The 22861-nt window shown below is 39.8% G+C and overlaps 1 protein-coding gene across 7 annotated transcripts in view; it reads right to left on the reverse strand.

Moving 5' to 3' along the window:
- Window positions 1-22861, reverse strand: part of msi2b (musashi RNA-binding protein 2b) — a 229802-nt gene that overhangs the window by 29031 nt on the left and 177910 nt on the right. For all 7 annotated transcript variants that reach the window (XM_040150016.1, XM_040150018.1, XM_040150015.1 and 4 more), the window contains exon 10: window positions 17721-17795. In XM_040150016.1, the coding sequence (XP_040005950.1) occupies window positions 17721-17795 (75 nt within the window). The remainder of the gene's footprint in view (window positions 1-17720; window positions 17796-22861) is intronic.

Here is a 22861-nt window from a genome sequence, read left to right on the forward strand (position 1 = left end):
CCAATGCAGTATCTGTGAATTGTAATTATATTGTTGGCCTTAATGAACACAGTAGTTAGAGGTGGCTGACAGAGGCTAGTCCATGCCCAGGGCCTGGGCTCTTCTCTCAGTACAGGAATGGCATGTCATTAGTGGTGGTGATGAGATTCCTCACTCTGGGCTCAACACCGTCTCTGCCTAATCAGGCTCCTAAAATTATCTCCACAGGAAATGCTTTCCTCACTAGCAAAAAATGATCTCAAAATGCCCTAAATTGGAGTTTTCCTTGATTTTTTTTTTAGTTGAATGTGTGTGTTTCTTCTATGTTTTCACCATATTCTGGAGACTGTGTTTTAGACATTACAAAATGGCACAGCACACCTTAGAGGATTATTTTTTGAATGCTGTGGAGGTGAGAGGAGCACCAGCGGGTGACCTATTTTCCGAGCCAGCCTTGTACTGCTATTCCACGAAGGGGGGTTCACACAAAAGACTGACTGGGGGGGGGGGGGGGGCAGGGTCAGATGAGCTGCAGCCAAAGAGAAAAACACATAGCTTTTCATCAGCCGGCTGAGAAGGAGGTAATTCACAACTCTGTCGACACAATATGACCATGAATGTGCGTGTTGGGTGTGAGGTGCCATCATGCTGTGACGGGCAGGCAGGTGAAGAAGAGAAAGACATACCACTTTTACCCCAACTATCTAACAGCTCAGGAGAGAATACGGGACTAAGGCGGCATGGTGACAGGCGGAAAAGGATGCAAAAATGACAACAAAAAGGAAACTAAAATCAGCCGCATTTATCCTGCTGCAGCTGCATCAGACCAGGAACTGATTCCAGCAGCTCAAATGATACTCTCCGCCTCTTTTCACAAAAACACAAATCAACTCTGATGCTATGCTAATGATGGCCATGCACCCCTGCATTTCCACTTAGAGTGTCCCCATGGCTGCTGTGTGGAACAATGTTTCAGGCAGCACTCTCCACCTCTTTTTCCCTCTCTCTCTCTCCTTTCCTAAAGTGCTAAATCTATCTTCCCTTTGCTGCCATTGTCATGACACCCCCAACAGACCCACTGGCTTGGAAGTTAGTTGCGGGCAAAGTTGTGGTGAGAGATTAACTTTGCAGGATTAGGTGGGTTAATTAATAGATGGCTGCTGCTCATTGTTTTGTGCTCACTCTGTAAGAAGCCACCCAAGAGAAGCGCTGCAGCATTAAATCAATTTCATGGCCCTTTTATTACTGAGGAGATAAAGCCAATATTTAGCTTTCAATTCTTCACAATTATTGGGCCCCTGCTTTGCCACTTGAGTGGCTGCGCTTGGCAGGGGACAAGGACACATCTGTTTATGAGCTGTGGAGGCCTGGGGGCCTTGGTGTCCGGACTCCGGGGAACTGTCCTCAGCTTTCTCTCCTCAAGCCCACAGCACAAAAAATCCTGCCTTCTTTAGGAGTGCACACAGAAAGGAAGAATGATTGAACCTAAAGAATGATGTGGCCAGTCACAGATTTTACAGTCATTTCACCTTCTCTCAAACCAAAAGAACGACATTTTCTTCACGCAAACATTCAGATTTCATAAAAAATATTTAGAATCAAAACGAGAACAGTTGCAAATTTCTACATACATTTTCCAGTCTGAGGTCATTCTATGTAGTAACTCTCTACACTCCCTACAAAAAGCTTATGCTGATTTATATTCTGTGTCCTTGCAGCTTTGACATTAACTAGTACTTTTCCTCTATATCAAACACCACTGTTTACAAATACTGACCACCATTCAGAAATTGATGCAACTGTTACCCTATATACTGTACATATCCATATCCTTTCCTTCCTACAATAAACTATCAGCTGAAGTAACTTGCCAAACAGAATGACATGTCCAATTCATGGTGTTGTCAGTTGTGTGCTGAATGAGCACAATGTGCATCCAAAGCACATAAGGCTCTATTTTGATGACAGTGCATAGCGCATACAGCCGATTTATCAGGGTAAAGTGGCATTTTTCTTGGGTGCACACCAGTTCTTTTCTCACCTAGACCTGTATTTTGTGAGTCTCTGTGAACTTGATTGCACTGAAGTAGGCAGTAGGGGCAGTGTGATCAAACAGCAAAGTGCCATTTTTGTGTCAATGTTTCCTGGGATTTGTGCGTGCCAAGACCTAGGCCTAAAGCTTTGTTTTCTCCATTACAAAATTGTCAAAGCACGTTTCTGAATATCATACTGCTTTTAAAGTAGCAAAAAGAAGATGATGTGACTGGTAAAATTAGCTCTAGCCCCACTCATGACCATTGATCATGTAGTCCTCCTAATGTCACTCATCTGAGTGTGTGTACTTCTGTATCTACTATAGACCTGCATTCAAACCTGGACAGGAAGAAGGTGACTAACTGGTTAAGAACTACCATATTTGTACTATATCATGATCTTAACTAGTGCAAAGAGACCTTTAAAACTCTACACACTATGTCTAATTTTTCTCCCGATGAACTGTTTCTGATACATTTCCGCAGATCTTTTTTGGCATGTCGCCTTTCTACGCCACAGACTCACTTTCTGATCCTATTACTCATAAAACCTCACAATGAAAAGTTGTTGCATTATGCATCAATAAGGTCCTATTTATGTCCTGCCAGTCTGACAACAGCTTGACTGATGTTAATGTAATCTGTACTGTTCTTTGGCCCAAAACTGCCAGCAGCAGCTCCCCTGTCACTGACAAAGGAGCTCCATCAGTCACAGAGCACTCCACTTATTTCTGCTATAAGAAGACTGTCAACTATCTAATGCACAGGAGGAGCCTGGGGACAGCTGATACCTCTATGGAGGCTATATGGTTCAAATATGCCTACATTTTAATATCACTGTGTAATTTTAAACTAATAGGGCCTAGACCTATATTAAGACTTCCATTTCTGTAGTCAATTGGTGTAAAGTAAGCAATGGTTTTGTACACATACAATGTTTAGATAGTGTAGATAATGTAAATAACGTGTACCAGCCAAGTTTTTGGTACCCAAGATTTTAGCTTAACATTGTATCAATCTAGGAAAAACATTGATAACCAATAACATTCTCAAACATGGTTATTACATTAAGTATTGTCTTTGGAGTATAGTTAACCAGGGTTAGCTTTCTGACTTACAGTGAACAATGAAACAAGCCTTTCATCCTGCAGCTACAGTAGATTTTGGGGGCAGACAGAAGGAGTAAGATGGATGAGCAGTAAAGAGCAGAGATGAGTGAGACAGATGAACAGAAAATGACATTAGCCACATCAGTAGCAGAGTAAGACAAAGAGAGGAAAGGACAAAGCGAATGAGAAATTGAGGGAGAAAAAAGGCCAGGACACAGGTGTCCAATTAATTCTCATGGAATTCTGTAAGGTGTTTTGGACAAGAAAAATATGTCAAGAAACGACACTATATTATACTCAGGTAAAACATTATACCCACACCTACAATTAAGTGCTATCCTTCTACATTGCTAAATCAAATGGAAGTGTCATGAGGTACTATTACAAAGGAAAATATTTTTTGTGTATGCATAAGTGAAGAAGTAACAGAATAAAGGGTTATAAAAAACAAGTACAAGTATTTATTTGAAAAATGGTCCCTCTCAGAGTGTTGAATTATTGATAAGTTCTATTTTAATTTTGTACAGTAGCAGGCCTGGAGGAATTGTAGTAGTTTAACTTGCAGTGATGCATCATATTTTAGGAGACTGATAAATTTTATGCATGTAGGATCTTACATGTAATTTGCAAAGTATCTAATACAGTTGTCACAGTGAAAATATGTAAAAATGCTCATACTTCAAACTTACAGTAACTGCAGTAGCTGGGCAGGTGAATGTTGTTACTTGCTAACTTTGTGGCTAAAATGTATATATTTTAAATTAAAGTGCCATTAAAACCATAAATGCATTTAATTTGATGGACTATTGTTGTGTCACTATAACGTAATGTTAGAGTTCAATTTTTTTTAACTTGTTTCCGATTAAAACCGAGCTAATGTCAGTGTAAACAGACAAATGGAAAAAAAACTCATCTAAGAATGCTGATGAATTATTCATACCCTGTTGGTTTCACTACCTAACAGTTTTGTGAACTAGAATTGCAAAGATATCAAAGCACTGAAGCTCAACACCTTAGAGCTGCTCTATATCCACAGTGGCTGTGTGTTGACCAAAGTGTCGAACCAGATGGCCCCATTTATGACATGTTGTAGTTTACTGTCCACACTCCTTCTATTTATTTAACTGAGCGGTTCATATAACATAAAAAAAATAAAGGATGAACCATCAAAAAGACCAGAGTAAATGTGCATAAAACATAACAAATCATACAAGAGGTGTATATTTTTTCCTGTAACTGTATCACAGTGAGAAGGACAAGCTAGCGGAAATAAGTCTGTTGATAAGTCATAGCAGAGTCAATGAAGCACACTGCCACCTTCTCACAGGAGGAGGGAGGCTGTGAGAGATGGAAAACTGACTCCACCTCACACTTTTGCTTCATCAATAACATTTCATAAGATACAGAGAAACATATGGAGACAAATAAACAAAGCAAAGGAAAAAAATATATATCAAAGTTACAAAAGAGACAGCCACATAGCAAGATATCTTTTCATCTCCAGACTGACAAGTGTCCCATTGTTGTCATCCTTCAGCACTACTTTGTTGTTGTTGAAAGCATCTCTGGGTTGTTGTTATCAAAGGCATAAATCACAGAGCTGGAGAGAGCCAGGTGGCTTTCATATGAACTGCTGCACACATGCTCATGTCTCACCTCTCCTCTGATCAGTGGAGACCTACAGCACACACAGAGATTTCTCCTCACATAAAACACAGAGACTGGTGTCTGGGAATGAGCCAGAGAGAGAGAGAAAGAGCATTTGCATGCACACCAATAATTCAATTACAACCAGACTAATGCAATACGCATATTATTGCAACTCTCATATAAACACCTTAACTAGGTTATCTTACTCACATTAAGGTCCTAATCAGAGTAAGCATAACTTGATTAACAGAGCCAGGTTGCTTGTCAATCATTCAAATTAATCTTGCCATGTGTATGTCTGGTCTCTTTCAGTGTTTGGATTCTGTGAACGCATTACAAAGGTCACACAGAGAACAGGATGCTAAACGGTATGTTTGAATCTATGGTGACAGTAGAGATCGTGGTAAAACTGAAGTAAAAACCGACCATAGAAGTGTTGCAGTTAACACCAATAAAATAATGGAATGCAAAGAAAAAACGCAGTAACCCCCTTACAATACAAAATGTTACAATTAAATACACAGGTCCACTGACATGGCTGTAGATGTTGAGCGGTAAGAAAAACATCATCTAAGCTGTCTTTTGATCTATACTGCCACTGACTTTGTGACACAAACTTAAATAATTATTTCTACTATCACAATAAAAATAATAAAATAACACTTTCCCACTGAAAATATCAAAACTTCCATGCCATCAAATGCAAACAACTGCTGTAAATTATTTAGGCCACCACAGATACAGATACTCTTAAACATGATATCGCATTATCATAACCAACCGTTTCTGAAAAATGGATTGACATTTAGCATAACAGCTGCTGATGTCACATAGTTAATTACATTTAGCATTTTTCCACAACAGCTGACCACATCACCGTATTGCATTACTTCATTCCACTGAGCCGGTAATAAATAAGACTAAAACTTGGGTTCTATAGCCTTAAATAAATAGACATTTTATCTTCTGATAACCTCACGATAGGTGTATGTGTGGTAATACTATTAGTAGTGCTCTAAATACAGTATAGGGCCAGCATATTGGCTCTTCAACACCAAGACCCCTGACCTCTATTCAGTATGATAAAAATGGTCAATTTTCTGTTCACTGATATGATCATACACATCTTCAGTATGTATACTGTATATGTGTGGGTCTAGTGTGTGTGTGTTTGTTTCTGTATGTCTTCCTTTACTTAAGCCGTGGCTCTTTTCTGCCAAAGGTTTCTGTATATAATGAAACCATTTGGTACACTCTTCCTTTGCCATTAAGACTTTGTGGCTTCTGACTGGGGAGAGAAAAAGCCAGTTACAGAGGTGGAGTGAGCCCAGAGCTCAGAAAAGCCTGGATTTATGGTGGTAATTGCACCTCTCTCTTACACCTTTGAACAAAATGATGAGGATGGAGAAGGAGATATATTTGGTAAAATTTCAACCTTTCAGAAGCACAGAGAGCAAAAATCCTCTGTCCCTTTACAAGACATAATCATATACTAAAATTAGCTTGACACATCAAGTCACATCATCTTATCCACTGTAACCATTACACCTGGAAGAGGCTGGATAGAAATGTATGAATTAAAGTGCATACACTTCCATCTGCCTGCTGAGGAGAGCAATGACTTGTAAAGCCATGTGATTCTTGTGGAGAAATCCACAAGAATCACATTATATGTCAGAGGTCAGAGGTGGAGTAAGGCTGAGCTACACAGCAGCCTCGCTCGAGCTGGTAGGACTGAGTGACTTGCTCAAGGATACTTCAGCAGCGTGGGTTTTTGCTGGCGAGGGGGCTCGACCCAGAGCCCTTCAGCTGGAGAGCAGTCTCCATACTCACTACATAATCCGTCAAACCAGTTTCTATAGTACATGCTTTATACTAGACAAGTTTAGCCCAGAATGAATCAATCATAATTTAGAGTTAATAAAAATACTTCATACTCACAATGGTAACTCACAATACTCCCAACTCTGAAATAACTCCAGCATCCAAAACTGCAAACCCTGAACAAACATCACAGAGATGTACGCTGTGTGTGAGTCAGTGGTGGGTCCAGGACGTGGCTAATGACTGGGCCTGGAAAAATCTGGATGGTCATGTTTTTTTTTAAGCTTAGCTATGTATAAAAATGACATGGGATGAAAAAACTGGCGGATGGGAGTGAATTCTTAGTATGCCTAGTACTCATGTCAGAATACCATATGGGTATATCAATGAGCCAGTAGCCGTGTTTCTATGAACATAGTTAGCGAACATTTAACTCACATGACTGATCAGCTGTTTTGGCTGCAACATCGGTTTTCGTTCTGTTTTCTCAATGTTTCAAATTAAAGTCTAACTGGTTTTAACTTTGAGGCCTAGCTATTAAATCCCTTCCTACCGCACATCCATTTACTGTACCTGCTCCTCCAATCTTGATTTTTTGAAAAACCTTGCAATGGACATTTGTTTTGCCATTGCTAGGTTAACTCCCCAGGCTACTCCTTTTTAAGCCAACAACATTAGCTAGCACGAACTTGCTGCTGTCCTTTATGAAAAACGACCAGTGCTCACCACTCTCGCCGCACTGTGGTAGATTTCAGCTGGCAACGCTACTCAGTTCAGCCAGTGGCAGCACGCATCATACATGATTAAGAGTACAAAGAATTTTCATTGGTAATCAAATGATAGATCGTTGACTCCAATCAGTACCAAAATCATACCCCCTACCCTCTGGTACGTTTTACAACAGTATGGAATGAAAGTCGGTATAAAGTCAGTGTGATCATCACATAAATAGACAGCGATAAAGAGAAGAGCAACCACAACCACATATTAAGTCATTTTAATGATAGCGAGACCCACCCAGAGCCACGCCCCTGGTGTGAGTGACTGTGATGTTGTGATGTGGTGTATTGAGCTCAGGAAAAGCTCTGCGTCTTTTATTTCAGTTCTCAGTGACAAGAGCGCCATTTCATTGTAGCTGAAGTGCATGGCAGCACAGCATCAAAGAGGACACACTAGACTCTTTATTGAAGTGTAGCCACACTTTTGACCTTGTCTTTGTACTTCTTCCCATGCACTTCAGTAAAAAGGAAACTGCTCCTATACAACAGAACTGATCTACACACATTCTGCTTCCACACATGCCTCACTAAAACTCTCAGTCACTCACACAGATACAGTATTTAAAGAAGAAGAATGGAAAGCGAAACAAAGTGCGGAAAAAACTGCAATTCAAAAAGAGAAGGAAAATCTGGCAGAGTAGATAAGGAAATGCATTCAAATCAATTTTGGCTGTGGAAACAGTGACACTGGTTTGTGAATGGGACAGGGTCTTGGTTCACCACCTTAATACCAAGGCAGTTTATGATGGTGAGTTAAATAGAGACACAGACAGGGAGGACACAGATGTCTGACCTTGCAGTGGTGCTTATGTAATGGTCTGCTTCAGTGCATTTAACTGCAGTGCTTCTTTCCAACCTGGGAGCAGTAAAGGCAACATGTCTCTGCAGTCCAGTTATCAGTACTGACACTCAGAGAGTATGAAAAGTACCTGTTAGCTCCGAGTGAATCAGTTGTTATGACCCCGCCTGTGTGGTCCCCATGGAGCCAATCATACTAATTAAAGTAGACTTCTTAAGCCTGCTCTCATTAGTGTCCAAGTAAACAGCCTTAATTTTTTATGCATTTTAATGCCCATCTCCCACTTCTGAGGGTGGTAGTGGAGGGGACAGATGTATGATGAAGGGGGGTAATTTCAGGTTTTCTCAAATGAAAGGGAGAGCATTGAGTGTTATTTCACCATTCAAGTTAAATGTGTTTGTATATTTGCACTGATCATTGTGCTTCCAGCACTGAGTCAAACTTGCTTTTGCACATGATTAATTTACGGTGAAAATAAAAAGCTCTATTAATGTTAGTAATAATCATAATAATTATAAGAAGAAGCAGCTTTGTAGACACTACATGATTTTAAAGCCAAGCAATTACAGCCAGCTCCATGCACTCCAGTTACACAATCTAGCACTGCACTAGATACCAGGGGCAAGTAGGGTAAAATGTGGCATGACCCAAAAATAGCACTGCAACATTGGCTTCCACTTGATTACTGGAGCTGTAAACAATGTTTCCACAAAGACTGGAGGCATGCAGAGGGCTGTGTGCTATGATTATGAATATATGCATACATGTTTATATATGTTTGCATGTGTCCATGCACAAGGGAATAAGGGGATGAGAGCAACTTGAGAGCTATTAGCACAGTCAGCAGGAGGGCTAGATCAAGGGATAAAGGGAAATGAGGGGGCAGCTGGGTAGAGACGTAGCAAGTACCTGTCTCTCTGAGCCTGAAGCTCTCGAACAATGGGTGGCATCAAAACAACATGCAGTAGACACAGAGCATGGTCTCGCAGACACACATATTGAACTCCTCTGCCTTCTTCCATGTCTGTGCTCTTTCCTCAGTAGCTCATCTTCCCTAAGACGGGAACCTAGACTGTGGCACTCCATGGCCGACTGTTTGCCCGCTTCAGTGTGAGGGGGGTTCTACTGTCCGAGGGTGAGTTAAAACCTGGGCAAATGAGGTGAGCCTTCTCTTCCACTCTCAAGAAAGAGAGGCCTTTCAGTGTTGCCTGTGTCAGAGTGCAGTAGCTGGTTTTGCAGACAGGTGCTCACACATCTCAGGAAGCACACGGGCATGGGCACGTGACCTGACTTGTGTGCTTGTGAGCATGCAAACAGACCAGTAGACACTGCATCTACACAGAAAAGTAAAACTATAACACAAAGCAGTAAGAAAGAAAACCACTGGTTCTCTGATGTGATGAGGACCATGGAGTAAAGTGCTGCTACACCTGTTGAATCCACCTGGTGATTCTATTCCATTTCCGAAAAACACATACAGTACAGGGGTTGCTTATACTGTATACCATTGACAGCAAAATACATATACATAAAACAGATTTGAGGGGGCTTAATGGAGAACAAAGCTTATCAAGGAATAGTCTAGCTCTATGACTGCACAGAGAGAAGTAGACAGGGCGCGACATTCAATGCTGTCCACTGACGTCAGAACAGCACACTCACTGCTGACACTGGGAACGGAGTCATGGCCTGGGGAGGGCAGAGAGTCTACATGTGTGATACTGTGTGTGTGTGTGTGTGTGTGTGTGTGTGTGTGTGTGTGTGTGTGTGTGTGTGTGTGTGTGTGTTTGCTGTGGAGACAGTGAGTCAGGGAGGCAGACAGGAGGGCAGAGAGAGGCCCCTGGTAAAGTCCCTCCACCTCTTTTTCCTTCATAGGCAGCCTTGAAGAGTCTTTGATTTTGTCAGTTTTATGCCTGTGTGCATGTGAGTGTCCAAGTGTGTGAGAGAAAGATGCACTGTGCATGGTCGTTCAAGCGTATGAGATCACAAGGCTCCACGTCAGGCCCTATTTTAAGGCCTGCGACTCATAGAGTGCCCCGGCCTCCGCAGACTCATTGGGCAAATGATCAGCCTTAGCAATTAAAGCCAATCTGTGAGTCAGTGTGGCATCAGGAGGGCCATCTGCTTCCACCCCTGTAGCACTCACTCTGGCCTGTGGGACCACTTGCTGGGGTCACAGCTCTCCCAGCTTATAGAGAGATGGTCACAGGATCTAAGGAACAATCTGCTGTGTAACTCTAGTTCAATAGAAACCTGTTCTACCAATAGCATTGATGTGTGTGCCACTGCCACATCTCATGAGTGCAGTAAAAACACAAATAGTGGGATCTGTCTCATGGAGGACAACATTGCATGCACCCATGACACAGGTAAGCTCCTCATCAGCCTCAGGCCAGTGGTTTTTTCCACCTGCTCCAGTACTGTACCCAAGAAATGTACTGACATGGGAAATATAAAGTATCTGAATAATTAAGAGAGCCTCAGCTCTGCTTATAATGACTGTGCATGGTGTCCCAAAGTACATCATCATCCACACAGGAGGTAATGAACTATAGCCAGCAAGAGGAGAGTTTCGTTGGATAGAAAGTTTGGAAAGGCATCGTCCACACTTTTAATTAGTACTGGAGTCAACATTGATACAATGATGTCTTCTCTGGATCTAAATGAGGCTACAGTCTACATTTGCAGTCAACTATGTTGAAATGAATGGAGCAGAGTTTTTAAAAGTTTGACTCTAGCTGGATGTAAATACGTTTTTAGTTTGTCTTTGACTCCAACATTGTGATGAACGGTTACAGAAAAAACTTCTATGCCTGAGGGCTTTTACTATGAAAAGGAGCTACTGGAAGCGACGAGTTGCATTAAGACCATGTTAAAATAGTCTTCCTCATTCTTTCTTGTGATAACAAGTAACTTGAATCAGGACAACTTAACAAGGACAGACATGTGGGCGGGTATGGCAGCCAAACTCCTCATCTACTGTGTATGGGTTAGTCTTGTAGCCAACCAGGCCACCCTGCAGATTCTCATATTTAATAGCAAGAAAGAGAAATCTAGTCATGCTGATTTAGGGATTTGAAATCTCATTTTCTGTCACAGGTATGATGGAGTGTGCTGTTGTGTCTCAGGCATGGTTGGTTGGTGGATTTGGAGATACGGAGGGACGGAGGCTACCACAGTGCTATCCGACATGTCATATCTGCCGGGGAAACAGATCTGACACAGATGAAGCATGTGACAAGGAAAGGCTATGGCAACAAGACAGGAAAAACAGATGGAAAAAAAAAATCCACTAACTACAAAAAACCAATCAAAACACTACACACATACACAAACATGAGTTATTATAACGTGTTGTGAGAAAGAGACAAGATGCAGTATTTTCTTAGAAACAGCATGTACAGGTTATCTCTGTAGTGTTTCGATAACTGGAAACCTAAAATTACCCACCCCTCTGTCCTCATTGCATCCTTGCTGCACTTACCGCTTCCCTATTCCCTCCTTTTTCATCCTTTTCTTTTACTACTTAAGAGGCTGAATCACCAGACCTGAATTGCTGTTTGTCTGTCATGACATCTGGAGTAGCTGGATGACTGAGTATTATGTCTCTCTCCACTCAGTCTGTGTCTCTTCTCTGATGGGACCCCACTAACATCTTCATCCCTGGTTTTTCAGTGTAGCATAATGACCTCCTACTAGCAGCCCTAATGGAGCCATAATGGTCATTTATGCCAGGGGAGGCTCTGAGGGCACGGCTGTGGAGGCAGCAAGTCGCACAAGAACATGGGAGAGTGGAGAGAAGCTCCCTAAAGTCCCTTCATACACAGCTCTTGAATCTCAGTCTTTGTATGAATACAGCGTTTTCTGTGTGTGTTGTGTGCGTGCGTAATGAAAGGAACTGATACAAGACTAGTTAACAACAGAAAGTACAATATGAATGTATGCGGGGTGTTTCCGTGCTTTTGATGTTCACTTCTCCAGCCTATTCACATGCATTATGCACACATGCATACACCATTTTCTTTTTTTAATTACATTTTCCTCATACGGACATGTTTCCTATTCATGCATACATCATACAAACAATAGACCATACTACCATTCTTACACCTTATGTATTTCTTCTTCTATATTTGCTGCCACCATTAGCAGAAACCACACTGTACATAAACTACAGTGCATAAACTTGCACTTTTCTTCCTAGCCATTTGCATTTTAAAATGCACAGTAAACAAAATAATTTTTCACGGTATAGAGTCTTAGCCTAAGGTAATCTAAGACAGGAAAGACAACAGTTCAATGTACTGTAAAGCTGTGATCAAATAGGTACTTCCTTTGAATTTGGCTTTCAGTGCCTTAATCACGGTAGGTCCTCCAGACTAGACACCTCATACCCTGAATGTGGAACATCTTGGGATGTTCCCCTGGGCTCTACAAGTTGAATAATACAATAGCACATTTATCAGCTAGCTAATGCTAATTATACTGCTGCATAAAAAAGAGAATAATGTACAGTAATGTTCCTTATGCCTTGTCAGCTCCGGCTTTCAGAGTTTCTCGCCATACTCGTGGCTGCATTTTGGCTTTAAGTAAGAAAAAAAAACAGCAGCCTAGCGAATCCATTAGGTATCTACATATAAAAATGTGAAGAAAAAATGTCATTATCCTGTGGGTTTGATCTCGTTGTGTAATGATGTATTTTTTTTTCTACTCAGATGGAATGAAAAATAGTAAATAATAAAAATAGACATGGTACAGATGCACGGAAGAGTGAAATGAATGTAGCTTTTCTCTAGGTGGCAGAAATTGGGACTAATTAAAGAGATTTACCAGATGCAGTAAAGCAAATTTTGAAGCTATCTGAAAATCTTTGCTGTCCAACCGTTTTTAACTGCAGTACCTAGGGAATGATGTGCTCTTTAATGTCTGATAGACTCAATGTTAGGTCCTTTTGTACCTCGTTTTAATTCAACAATCATTTCAATTTTAGTTTTCTCTTTGTAGCCTGATAAATTTTAGCTCTGAAGTCAGATAATTTAAGACAGGTTCTGTAATGCTGATGTGTGCTGCATTTTCATACTTTGATTCCTGCCGCATATGCCATATAAAGAACATTATTAGTTATTTCTTTCATGGACTGAGTGAGACAGTAGGAATGCAGTATTATAACTTTGTCGGTTTAAATCAATTTAATGTCATAAAAACAACAAGTCCTTATTATGGTGTACTATACACTGATTCTACAGTATGTTCATAGACAGTTGTCTGTGGATTCAATACCTGAAAATAAACTGAAGTTACATGACTGACATGTCAATTAGCTAACTTAGCTCAGCCTAAGTAATACTGATACCTATATTCAAAGATATGTACCACCCTGACATCACTCTGAAGCTATCTGACAGTGTTATACATGATACCTGCCAATGTTGTCTTCTCACTATAACAGCTCATTTATTATTGCATCCAGTTGATGACAGTAACAGTGCAAAAGCTGTTAAAGGTTAATATGCAAAACCTCAAACAAAGTGCAAATAAACAACAGTATTTTCTCACTTTACTCTAGTGGTAACTAGTCTCGGACATTCTTCCATCCCCAACCGAATTTAGAAAATGGTTTTGATTGTGTCACGGTCACAAGGTCATCATTTTGATTGGCTGTCATTCTCAAGAGTGCAGGTGTTACCTAAAATGAGCCAGTATGAGGTCAAACGCCATGTGAGAGTAGAGGAAGAAGAGGGGAGAGCGGCTTGCTGCGGAGAGTCTTTTGTTGAGACCATGATGGAGAATATATGAAAACCCTCATGCCAACAGTATTTGGGTTTTATTTTCTCTCTGGTTCTCTTTGTTAACCTGAGGAACTGAAACCAACTGGGCTCAGTGCACGGTTGTCAGCGCAAAAAGAGGACTGGAGCGGACCAGTATGGGCTGGTCCTACCACGCAGTTGAGTACATTGCCAGGAATGAGTAGCGTGATGGTGGGACGCTAGCCTGAGCTCACCTGGGTTTCAGGTAAGGCCTGCATCCTTGCTTGTGTTGACAACCAAGGCATTTAGCATATGTGATGGCCTGTTAGCCGGTAAAGACCTAACAACAAATGATTTTACCAGTACAACCAATGCTTTTATAATTGCAATTTGGGTAAACTGACCCTTTTAGTAACAAGCTAGTGTAGGACGTGTGTAATGTGTTATAAACTACTGTGTCCCTTTTTCAGTAAGTTAACCTCAGTTATTCAAATATTTCAATCAGATCGATTAATGCTGCTTTCAGAAACGGGTGTTTATCAAAACCCCAGGCATCACTTTTTTTGGTCATTTTCCTGGAAGCACGTCCTGGGTGTGTGCAGAGCATTTCAGGTAAGAGCAAAGCTGTTGCTCAGAATGAATATGGAGATTCAGCTACACCTCAAGTTTGAAAGTGTCAGAATGATTAGCATTATTTTCTTTTGAAATAACATGCAGCAGTACAATAACATGACTCTGAGGGGCTGGTGTTATTTGAAGGTAAAGCAGTAACAACCTCAGCGCATGTCCATGGCTCTTCATCTTAAACAGTGAAGATGTTTACAGTACACCCACACAGAAAATGGCAACGTCACAACATTCACACATCACGCCACAAATGCATGCATACAATACAGTCCCCTCAGCTTTTATTTGACACTGAATATACCACTGCTTGCCATCACGCCAAAGTCCTTTATGATCAATAGTACTGGTAAATGGAATGGTAATGGTAAAGTCTACTGTTTTCTTGATTGTCACGACGCATACAGTATGCAGCATCATCTTTGAAATTCAATTCCAACTTTAGTTTAAGCATAATGCTGAAATGATGCTATAGTGAGGTAAACAGCGTATGATTACAGCATATTAAACACAGCTTGGAATTTAAAAACACTTCTCACTTCTCACACACCTCTATCTGTTTGGCTAAACAAGGGACAAACATAAAATTAAACTGAAATGGCTATTTAAAATATGTGCAAAGATGAATTATATGCACTTTTGAAAAACTGATTTTTTTTTTTTAATTTTTAAAAAATTTTTTTTACATATTTGATGTTGCACAGTCTGTTCTGTTTATGCCTGCAGTCCTCTTTGGTGTCTTTATTGTCACATTAAGAGGACAGCAACTGCGTTACTGCTCTCTGCGGTCCACAAATGTCTCATATAGCTATCATGGGTTAGCCCTAACCCTAGACACAAACAATACAACGGACAGACCTGATATATGTATGTAGATATAAGTAACTAAACCTATCTGTGCCAGAGACACATACAGTATGGTGACAGTGTAGTTTTACCTGACTCAACAATTTCTATGAAATAGTTGTTCTCCTAACTTTCACAATGATTTTATAGCAAATACTAGTTTCAACACAAATAGATACTACTTAATAAATTTTTCTCTTTGGGGCTTCGCTCCGATATATGCTCACTTAGATGGACATGTTTTTGACAAATAGAGGATCTGATTTACATCAGTATTATATGAAGGTCTCTAAGTGCATTAAATAGTAATGATGCCCATGCTGCAATAATTCTGTAAGCAACTCGTGGCATACAAATATCAACACATAGAAAAATACTGCATGTGATTGGTATCAAACGCACTTTGTGATCAATGTGGAAATTTATTGGGAGTGCCACAAGGACCAGAGTGCTAAGTTGTCAGATTGTGTTTAACAGCTTTTGAGCAGGTGTCGGCTTTGAGTGTAACTGGCTGCACTGACAGCTTTTTTTTTACCCAACTCAGGTTCTGTATATTTCACAACTCTTTTAGATTCTGTTTTCTACACTTGAACTCTGTTTCAGCTACACAGATGTCAGCTTTGGTTTTTTCTTTTTCTGTGTATGTCTTATTAAGTTTTTGTACTCAATTCAGTGTTTCATCACTGATCAATGCTTTATCACTGTTTTATCTTGACAATTGAGCAATTGCTTAACCACTTTTTTTCTGTTACCAGTGGACCCTTGAGGTTTACTGGGAATAAAAAAAAAGCCTTGAAATGCTGCCCACAATTTACACCTCTTGGATCCAGCCGACTCCATTTATTTATAGGAGTGTTTCAGTGAGGTTGTGTACAGTGAGAAAAAGCCTTTGATCTTAAATTGAGGATGCCTTCCGCATCTTAGTAAGGAAGGACACTAGTCAATATTTGGCCTGAGGTTATTTAATTTGGACAGGGAGTTTGATTCATACATTAAAAATTCCAATTACCCTGTCAAGAGTTGAGCGAGCCCAGAGGAGGCTGTTTTAATCATACGGCTTTATCAAACTCTTTAAATTGAGTTTAACATGGACAGGATCATACATTCTGCCTCAGGGAAGGTGATATCCCTTAATTTGATGTAAATAGCAAACATTTTAAAAATCCATGTTTAACTAGAGTTACTTATACAGAGAAAATACTAAACACTCCATTCCCTTCTTATCTCTCTTTCTGTAGATCCAAGTTTACACGTTTTTGGATGCTTTTACAGAACATGAAGAATTGATGAATACTCACTTTGGCTGATTCTAAATGTCCTCTTAGATGTATGCCGCACACTAAAACAATTCTTTACATTGCTAGTCTTCTGATTCACATTTGTATCAATCAGTTATCAAAATAAGTGGTCATTATGCTATTAACAAAACAGACAGAAACTGCTTAATTCCCACATTTGTATGCTTTCCATGTTCACAAACATTGATGAGTAGGTGCTATTCCCTTTCTTCTTCCAAATAATGTTGTGGACAAGTATAAATCTAGCATATGTCTGATCTGCAGGTGGCCACAGCTGGACCTCCTGTCTTACCATTCCTGAATCTATTTCACAAAGATATTACAGAGATCTGAGCTTCTGTCAGATATTTCCCATTCCGTCTTATCAGTGGGAGGAATGATGTCTGGCACAGCAAACAAAGTATGTGTGAAGTCCCTAAATAAAGCATGAAATTGAAGGGGTGCCTGTCTAAGTGAGGGACCTCAGAGCCACAGGCCCTCTCGCAGCAGACAGGTACAGCTGCTCACCTCCAGACTGCACGCCTCCCATTTGGACTCCCATTTAAGTGCCTGGCACTCTGAGTCAACACTTTTAATGCAGAAAATGACTTTATTCATTTGCATTATACGAACCACATTTTAAAATCTGCCTACACAAAGCGGCGGTTATTTTTCCGCTTCTCCACAGACGAATTTGCATACATTGGGCCAACGGAAGACGAAGAACTTTCCCCATTTTAGACATGTGGTCATGGTAGTGTTCAAGTATGGGATAAAAAGGACTAGGCAATTTACTTCACTACATGTCAGCTTTCAAAAGCTATTTTAGAAATCCACACACGTAACATACTTATAACCCTGAAGATTACTTGATGACTGACGTGTCTGTTGATGAGCGTTTGTGTACGTGCGTACAAATGTGTGTTTGTGTGTGTGTGTGTGTGTGTGTGTGTGTTAGCTGGTGGTTGGGCATGTATGTCTGATTGTGCTGCTTGAGAGTGCATAACAGAAATCAGCTGCAACACTGATATTTTAAAAAAGCCTTTAACTCACCAGGGAACTGGTAGCTGTAGCTTGGTGCGAATCCAGTGTATCCGCGGCCGTATGTTGCCACAATATTAGGGTAACCTTTGATAGAGAGGAAAGAGATTAAAAAGAGATGAGAGGAGAACTAGAAATAACATACATATTATATACAGATGTGATACCAATGTTGCACAAGCACACACAGAGGCAAACACTGGGCTATAGGTACTTATGCATCCACTTTGAGAGGGAAACACACCTTGAAAGGCTGAATTTAAAACTCCTGTGGATACAGACTTCTAAAGTTTTCACATTTTGATCAAGTCTTATATTCAAATAAGACTTGAATAGAATCTGAAATAGTAGTAGCAAGGACATTTTGTAATAATTCTTTGCATATACAAAGCCATGAATGTATTATGTGTAATCTTAGCTTGCCTTGTTTGAAAAACTGCAATAAGAAAGAAGTGACTTATTTTTATGCTTCAAGCCTAATAAAGAGGTGGCATGTATTTATAGTTCATAATGTTGATGGTAGATTTTCAACTGAAAATCATTTGCTGTATGTGCAGTTTGACAACAAAAAAACAAGTAATTACAGTCGTTACATCAACCTCTAATCTTTATCATTCAGTTCTTGTTGCTTGTCCTACAGGAACTTGTTTTGAGGGTGCTGCTGCATTGTGAGATATCAGCAATTAATTTAGTGAGTAAAGTGTTTTTATAACCTACAAGAGTAAAGGCCACAACTATAAAAAAATGGGGCCTAAATGGTAAAATAGTTTTCTTGCGAGTCATAATATTTAAGGTACGTCAACAGGAGCCTCAGAGCACCTAACTGACAGGATTTTTACTAGTTTCATCTTTATACAATACTGGGTTTCATTATGATTGGCTCTCAAGAACTGGCAAATACTTGGAAACCAAAGCATTAAGCTCCTGAACAAATAATACTGCTCTTGGTTCTTTACTGTCTAATTTATTTCCATTTCTTTATTCAACCATAAGCTCTCAGACGTTTTTATAGCTCAGTGTAATAACACTTTATAGCAGGTGCCTTGAAATGATGTTGGTGTCTGTTTATGTTCTGTGTATCTTCGGCACAGCAGAAAGGTTCAAGTGTTAATATGGCTAGATGCAGTTTGTTAAAAAGACGCCACGGGCAAGGAAGTGATAGCTGGTCCACATTTGCACCTCCAGCATGGCATTCACTTGTGGTTTGCTATGTTTTGCTGCTGGTTGTAACAAGGTTTGACCGGTAATTAACTTCTTATCTATAGTAGTTATCTCAAGAGTTACCAGGGCAACCAATGCTCTATGGTAAATGATAAATGTGTTTAAATGATCGGACTGCATAAACAGAAACTATCTCAGTCTACAGTATGTACGGACAGCAACATCAAGAGAGCATTTTTAGCACCTTGCTTTTACCTATCTCAGTTAGTAATATTCCACTGCTGTTTCATTTTGAATCCTTTTCACATTTCATGTTTTTGAAATGTAAACAAATTTGTTCTTTTCAAACACCCCTTCTCTGTCTTTTTCACTTTATATATGCATGTTCCCGTTTTAATTTTTTTTCCCGTTTTAATTTTTTAAAGCTCTTTGAGTTGTCTGCTTCATGTAATTATTTGTCTTTTTAAAAGGCCCATTCAGTAATATTTCATCATTTATAATTTTTGATTATATAAATGAGTTGTGTATTAACATAGAGATTTTATGGATGGCAAAATCTGTTTTTTGTGTTTCTCATAAATGAAACTACAGGTTTGTTTTAGTGTTGTTTTTACAAACATCACTAATGGATAAAAATTAAAAGCAACAGAAAACATTTATGAATCAATACTTCTTTACATTTCAATCACAGGTTGAGCCTTTTATGTTGTGTATGTCTTGTATAAGGTTCTATATGCAGTAAGTGACCCTTCTGCTCACTTTTATCAACATTTTGATGAGTGATCATACGTGTAAGTCATCTGTATCTGTAACATCTGTAATTAACCAGTACTAGAAACCCAGGATTAGTTAGTATCGATTACTTTCTATACAATTAAGGTGAAATTTACCCACCGTCAATAAATTATAACACTTGAGGATTGCAAGCGTAATCACAATTCTTCATCTGTAAGACAAAGTCAAACATAGAAGGTACAGACTTGACTAGAAGCTGTACAGTCTCTGGTTGGATGGGGAGTTGCAATGAGGCCCAAAGAAGACCCAATGTCAGTAGAAAAATTTAAGAGTAGCAGATGTATTGTTCATCTGCTGTCATGATTCTTATTACAACCACAGACCCACCAGTTAATTAGCTGGACAGTTTTCAGACAGAAGCAGCTGTGGGCAACATATTGAGAAACGAGGTGTGAGGGAGCAGGCAGATAGGAAGTGGAATACAGACAAAACAAGAAATTTGAGTAGAGTGGGTGGGCAAGCGAGTGAGCTTGTGTGTAAGTCAGTGAGATTTTGAGCACCATCTGAAGGTAATATAAACATAATTAACCCTCTAATTATGGTATATGTCTCAGTCTTTATCTGTTTTCCTCAAGCTACTATCACCTTCAACCATAAGTCTGGACTAAATTACCTAATAAGAGGAAGTACGTTAGGCCAGGAATGAATCACAGGAGCCTTGATAACTCTTCCTTCATTGTGTGTGAGCAACACCCCAGAAACTGACCTTGGAAACCTCTTTCAGGCCTCTGTGTGCTCAGTTCTCCTTAGCTATGTACTAGCCTGATAAATAACCCTCTGAATGTCTACATTGTAAATTCTGGGGAAATTCCTATAGACACTGTAGGCTAATAGAGCTTACAGTAAAGACAAGTACATGAGATATTTATAAATACCATATACAAAAATTAACTGTACCATGCATATACTGTATCACATTTCAGTTTTGGAGCAAGTACAGAGGTAGATATTTATACATTTCGTCCAGAGATTTTTTATATGCACATGTATGCTTGTGTCTACAGCATGAAGGTGTCAAAACATATTTTGCATGCAAGCATATTTGTGTGGGTGAGAATGTGCGTGAGTGTATGTAGACTGTGTGTGTGTGTGTGTGTGTGTGTGTGTGTGTGTGTGTGTGTGTGTGTGTGTGTGTGTGTGTGAATGCGAGCAAGTGTGTAGATGCTCTGTTCTGTATGCCTCAGAGCCTGTGCCAGCTGGAATCAGAAAGGTTGACCTTGGTCATAAATATCTAATCAGTGTTTGCTGTCCATGAAAAAGTTCAATTTATTCCTGACCCAATGGGAAAATGCCTCTCTCAGACCCTCTCCACTCTCTCGCAGACAAAAAGAAATGCAACTCTGATAGGCGGTGAAGGGTCTGGTATGGATGAAGTGGGACAGAGGCTACACCAGAAAAAATAAAAATCCTCATTAGGTGCTGATGAGAAGTCATCACCAGGAAGCTACAGATGGATAGCTTTCACAAAACCCCTCACTGTTTGTTTGGTTTGAAAGGAACTGTGATATGATACAATGAAAAGCTATCAAGGACCGCATGATATTGGATATTATGTGTTTGATACTGTCTTACTGTCAAACATAATAAATGCCAAGATGAAATTGTTGGCTTAGATACAGCAGCTCCTTATACCCTTTTTTCAACATTTTCTGAAAAGGCAAAACCATTTTCCTAGTCGGATGTACTGCATTAGAAAGGGTTTTACATGACGACTATAAACGGAGAATTTGCAGCCAGATGTGTATGCCAAGTGTTTAAGGAGAGAGCTATCGAGAGGAATATAAAAGTGTTGGGAAAGTGGATTAAGATATTGTTAAGTTAAGCTACTATCTCATGAAATTCTTAGTATGCGCACATCTACAAATATTTTGAAAAAAGAGAGTGGGAGGAAAGAAGAAGGGAAAAAAAAGAAGGAGAGGAACCTGCTGTCTTTTGTAACATTTCACTAAATGAAGCCTGCCATTGTGTCTGGCCTTGTGGCTGCCTCTTAGTGCTCTTATTTGCCTTATTAATATGCATGCTAATGTATCTATTTTATGGCTCAACAGTTCTGATTCACTTTAAAATCAATTATCCATCTGGTACACCCATACCTTGCTACGGCTCAAATGTGTATTAATTTCAGCAAACATACATCGGGCACAACACAATAAAGATAAATGCCTCGATTAGAGGCAGTAAACAAAGGAGCTAGGGATGGCTTTAATGAGATTTGGCACAAAAGGAGCTTACACTTTCTTAAATAATGAGCCTAGGGTCCCTTTTTCCAAATGCAAATTATATAAAGGAATGTTTCGCCGTCCTTGTTCCAATTTCATTTAGATAAGAGTGTCTCCAAACAAGTTGGCTGTTAATATTCTCACATGAGCACATCACTGCCTTCCTGCCTACCATCTCCCAATGGAGGGGAAGAGCGCTCTCCTCTTTGCAGACACATTAGACTGTAATAAGTTCTGAAAAGTTCACTGTGCTTGTTAAACACTTTTACCAGATGAGATGGAACTGGGAATGACTTAGATAGAGCCAACAGAAGTACACGGCCAGTCTTATCAACACTTTTACCACAAACAACTGTATAATCAGTCTCATGGAAAGGTCAAGCCTGCAATAACCTTGGCAGTTTATGCAACTGTAAATAGATAAAAGATGATGATGATGGTAGATACATATATGAACCGATAGATGGATAGATAGATATATATTATCTACAGGTAGATAGATATCAGTTTATTGTCCCTTAATTCTCCTTGTTAAAAAATAGTTCCACTGCTCAGTAATGCTTAAAAAAAATGTTTGCTGTCCATTTTTAAAAAGAAAATGCAATACAAGCAACAGGACTTGCTATTGACTTTCAAAGCCGCTTTAAACATTACGTTTCCTGGTACAGATAAAAATGCATGACTGTGGCTCTGCCTGCACCTGCTACAAGAGGGAAGAGGAGGGGCCACTTGCGTGGCCAAGCAAGACTTACATTCAGCTGCGTGTCTTTTTTGCTTTTGAAGGAAAAAATAAATATTTTATGTGAGGGCAAATCCATTTGGTTGGGTTGCACATACAAATTATATGCATAGGAAATGGACATAGAGACATAGATAGATAGATAGACAGACAGACAGACAGAGGGTAGATAGGGAGGCAGGGAGGGAGAGTGTGCAATAGTGTTAAATAAAAAGGGCCACAGGCATGGGCTCGATGGT

This window comes from Xiphias gladius, chromosome 17 (assembly GCF_016859285.1).
Source record: "Xiphias gladius isolate SHS-SW01 ecotype Sanya breed wild chromosome 17, ASM1685928v1, whole genome shotgun sequence".
NCBI lineage: Eukaryota > Metazoa > Chordata > Actinopteri > Istiophoriformes > Xiphiidae > Xiphias > Xiphias gladius.